General features: G+C 48.2%; 1 protein-coding gene across 1 annotated transcript in view; it reads left to right on the top strand.

Moving 5' to 3' along the window:
- Positions 1-5,000, top strand: part of cpne4a (copine IVa) — a 50,939-nt gene that overhangs the window by 26,319 nt on the left and 19,620 nt on the right. Inside the window, exon 9 of the mRNA XM_037075458.1 lies at positions 1,656-1,742. Coding sequence (XP_036931353.1) covers positions 1,656-1,742 — 87 coding nt within the window. The remainder of the gene's footprint in view (positions 1-1,655; positions 1,743-5,000) is intronic.

The raw sequence follows: 5,000 nt of genomic DNA, 5'->3' as shown, positions 1-5,000 counted from the left end.
CACACGCACACACACACACGCACACACGCACACACGCACACACACACACACACACACGCACACACGCACACACACACACACACAGGGTCTTCTCGCTCCTCAGGTGACCCAGAAATTGATCTTTTCACCATGAAGGACGTCTCCATTCCTGTGTCTGTGTGGAGGAGAGAGGAGGTGGAGGAGGAGGAGGAGGAGGAGGAGGAGGAGGAGGAGGAGGAGGTAGAGGAGGAGGTGGAGGAGGAGGAGGTGGAGGAGGAGGAGGTAGAGGAGGAGGAGGTGGAGGAGGAGGAGGTAGAGGAGGAGGAGGAGGAGGAGGAGGTAGAGGAGGAGGTAGAGGAGGAGGAGGAGGAGGAGGAGGTAGAGGAGGTGGTGGAGGCAGTTGGAGGGGAAGCGAGGTGACGATCGGGGGAACATCCATCACTGAGATGTGGTATCAGCCCTTCACATCGTGCTTTATCAGAATGTGCTGGTGGTCAGAGACAGTAGCAGGTTCATCTCACTGCAGCCTCAGACTGTTTGATGGATCGCAGAGTGGAGTGATTGGATCTGTGATCAGAACATCATGTGCAGGTTCTGCAGACTTGGTTGACGTGAAGTTAATGATTGAATGTGCTGCAGCCAGCTGATTGGACCGCGGTCGGCTCAGCCGGTCTCCAGCAGAGGAGCAGAACTGTGTTACTCCCTCACAGGAAACAGAGAGAGCAGTCGCCGGCGTCCTGCCGGGATCTCCCGCTCTCTCTTCTTCTGATCACAGTTTATTTATTGGCCTCCTTCCTCTGCTGACAGTCTGCTCCCGACCGGCGCCACAGAATCCCTCAGAGCTGAAGCCTCCCGAGACGATCCGTTCATCCTCCTCCATCCATCTATCCGTACTCCAATAGAGTCTGAACCGCTGTGTGTCACCGGGTCTCTGCGGGCCCTCGTAATGCAGTCAGAGTGAATCCTCTGTGGTCTTGTTCGGGCGGCTGAAGGATTGTCTTTGGCTCAGAGGGTTTGTGGTTAACGCGGCTGTCTAACAGCCTCTGAATATAAAGCCGTCTGTTTCCTCCGCAGGCAGTTTGGAGGCGTCTCTGCCTTCTGTTGAGCGCTGAGCTGAGATTCTTCTGACCAGTTTTGTTTGTAATGCTGGTTTGTTTAGTGCTCGATATGCTGGAAGGACAAAAAAATGAAGCATCAACATGTTTGTACCAGCCACAGATCTACAGATGTAATGTCACTCAAAAGGCTGAATAAGTGGCGACGCTGCGGCAGCGAGAGTTAGCTGAGCTCTGAATGAGCTCAAACGGTACCAGCTGAGTTAGAAAGAGTACAAATCACATCTGATCACAGCTGAACTATTGTCTCCCTGACAGCCTCAAACTCTGATGGGCTCTTATTTTGAAATCACCTGAGCAGGTGATTGGACGCTGCTGCAGATTGTTTGTTTCCCATCATCGGAAACATCAGGACGCGACGAGCGGCGACGAGAAGCTCATCGTCTCCACAGACAGACACATTATCAGTGTGAACGTGGCCTGTGTCGTTTGTGTGTGTATGTGGTCTTATTGATTGGTTGGGTGATTGATTAGTGTCTGTCCAGATAAATAGTTTATTTCTGTGTATTTTATTGATTTGGGATCAATGACCTGATGATAACTTCCTGTCTGTGGTTTCAGGTGCAGTGGCCGTGCATCAACCCCAAATACCAAGTAAAGAAGAAGAACTACAAGAACTCTGGGATCGTCATCCTGAACCAGTGCAAGGTTCTGACACGTTACACACTCAACACCCGGTTCATGCAGCTGAAACATTTTAACAAACCAAACTGTGATGACAGAAGATGTAGTCTGAAACATTCCACATGTGGAGTCACAGAACTCGGTCCTGAGCCGCTGATGTTCAGATCCAGCAGCACAGAACCGACGTGTGTCTCTGGTGGAACCTGTGAATCCTGTAAAATGAGTGAAACATCCTAAAAGTTCAAACTGTCTGTATTTCCTGCCACCAGGATGTTTAATCCAAACAAAATGACACGTTATGTACTGCGGCATCATGGGAGTTGAAGTTGATCAACGCGTGGAGAGCTCACAGATTATTTACTGTTCATCAGCCAGCCTGCAGCTGTGACCTGCGATCAGCTGTAATCTGGCTGTTTGTGGCAGATGTTGATGATGAAGATCAATCAGACGAGAAGTTTTACAGTTTTCTTCATGTCATGTTTGGTCTCGTTCTCCTTCGAGGACTTCTTCCTCTCTGACTCCCCTGAAGTTACCTGAGTATTTGTCTGGGTTGAACATTGTTGGAATCATTCAGGAGGATGTGAGATCACAACTCAACACCATCATGTCAGTGGACGGGATGATGATTTACAACATGGCTGCTGAGTGAATGTGTAACGTGATGCGACATGTTCTCATGACTTCTCCTCCGTCTGAGGTTGTGATGAAGCTGCAGCGTCTCTCAGGAGTCGCTCGCCTGCCGACTTCCTGTTCGTCAGCTCATCAGTCTCAGTCCAACTCGAGTGTTTCAGTTTGATTCGACTGAACGTGTTCCGTCTGAGATGCCTCATAAAAACAGTTCAACTGAGTCTTGATAATTCAGTGTAATTCGACTGCATTACTTTTATCTGTGGCTCTGCAGACTGTCGGACTCCGGCCTGTTGTTTCCATCCACACTGTCAGCGTGGCTGACAGAGAAACAGATGCACACGTCTGATTCTTTAATAATTACTCATCATCGTGTCTGGAGGCCAATTAGGACCCAAACGCTCCTCACTGCTGAGGAAGTGGCTCTTTGTAGAAGCTCTTTTCTTCTGAGCAGTAGAAACTGGATCTTGGCGTTTCTTAAAAAGCGTCTCATCAGTGGATTACTGTTTATAGTTTCCTCCCATATTTAAACATCACAGCCAGCAGTTTATGGCATTAAATCTTATTCTCCAGTAAAGTGCAGCTTCTTCTCGGCGCTCTGCTCCTCTTCTTGTTTTCTCCGAGGCGTCTGGGTGGCAGACTGTTAGAGGAACCAATTATGTAGCGCTGAGCAGCCTGAGTAACCTGACATTTCCTGCCAGACGATGCTGAACGGGGCTCAGGCGCTGAGCGAGGAGAGTCTGGGGAATCCTGCCGCCGAATATAAGCCAGATAACATTTAGCCCGATGACACTTGACACGCGAGGAGCTCTCGCTTCAAAATGAGTTAACGGCCGCTTGAAATGAGCGACACAGAGTGAGCTGTAGCTCAACACGGAGCCGGACGACTGAGTGGCGGTGACGGCTGCGAGGTAATTTACACTTGATGGATGAGCAGCTTGAGTTGAGGCAGGAAATGAAGGCAAATGTTTTAAGAGGCGAGTCGTTGAGATGACAGAATGAGAGCAGGTTTACGGGCCGGATCACTAACGAACCGCTGGTAACGAAGGATCATCCGTCTTCAGCGGCGGCTCTGCCCTCGATACATCAGCTGATGCGTAATGATAATCCAGGAGATTCCCTCTGAGCTCATTCTGTCAGCAGCCGTGAGCACGAGGTCAGTTCGCTCCTGCAGCGAGGGAATGGAACTGACTACATCTGCTGCATTTACCTGGATATTTTTATTTCATAGTTTATACCTGAACTTCACTGCATCAGCTGAGACAGCGTTGTATGTACAGGCCAATTTCACTACACGGCTATCAGGGCCAAATTAATTATTCTCCTTTCAGCATATATATTACCATTTAGGACACTCCCATACTCTGTTAGGACACTCTGTTAGGACACTCTGTTAGGACACTCCCATATTCTGTTAGGACACTCTGTTAGGTCACTCCCATACTCTGTTAGGACACTCCCACACTCTGTTAGGACACTCTGTTAGGACACTCCCATACTCTGTTAGGACACTCTGTTAGGACACTCTGTTAGGACACTCCCACACTCTGTTAGGACACTCTGTTAGGACACTCCCATACTCTGTAAGGACACTCTGTAAGGACACTCTGTTAGGACACTCCCACACTCTGTTAGGACACTCTGTTAGGACACTCCCACACTCTGTTAGGACACTCTGTTAGGACACTCCCATACTCTGTAAGGACACTCTGTAAGGACACTCTGTTAGGACACTCCCATACTCTGTTAGGACACTCTGTTTGGACACTCCCACACTCTGTTAGGACACTCTGTTAGGACACTCCCACACTCTATTAGGACACTCCCATACTCTGTTAGGACACTCTGTTAGGACACTCTGTTAGGACACTCCCACACTCTGTTAGGACACTCTGTTAGGACACTCCCACACTCTGTAAGGACACTCTGTAAGGACACTCTGTTAGGACACTCCCATACTCTGTTAGGACACTCCCACACTCTGTTAGGACACTCTATTAGGACACTCCCATACTCTGTTAGGACACTCTATTAGGACACTCCCATACAGAGTGTCCTCTGTAAGGACACTCTGTTAGGACACTCCCATACTCTGTAAGGACACTCCCATACAGAGTGTCCTTACAGAGTATGCAGCTTTTCCAGTTTGTCAGAAGTGAAGAAGCTGAACTATGATACAGAACTTACCAGAACCCAGATGACTGAGAACCTTCATCAACATGAAACAGTTCCATTCATTCATTTGCTCATGAAAAGGCGACCAGATGAATTCATGAACAAAAGATGCACAGACGTCCCTGATGGTATGTTACATTTATTTGACAGCGAGTTGCTTTGTATATTGAGAATATTAATAACAGATATAAATTAACAAACTGATTCTGATGTGTTGCGCTCGTGTTTGAGTATCTAGTCTGTTGTTAGCTGAGGATCTTTTCTCTGCTCATTAACATGTCCTCAACAGAACCACAGACTGCTCCTTTAAAACTGCTGCATTGTTGGATCTGTAGTAATAATCATGATTAATATGTAGTTATTCAGTGGAGCCGTCAGATGCAGCAGAAGGGAAACAGAAGCAAACAAAAACATTAATGATGAATCAGTCGCCTCCTCGGGGAGCCGCATGTTGCTGCACCTTCTCTCCTGCTGCAGGTT

This window comes from Acanthopagrus latus, chromosome 17 (assembly GCF_904848185.1).
Source record: "Acanthopagrus latus isolate v.2019 chromosome 17, fAcaLat1.1, whole genome shotgun sequence".
Classification (NCBI taxonomy): domain Eukaryota; kingdom Metazoa; phylum Chordata; class Actinopteri; order Spariformes; family Sparidae; genus Acanthopagrus; species Acanthopagrus latus.
Note: the sequence above shows the minus strand (reverse complement) of the source record. Positions and strands in the feature narration are given on the sequence as shown.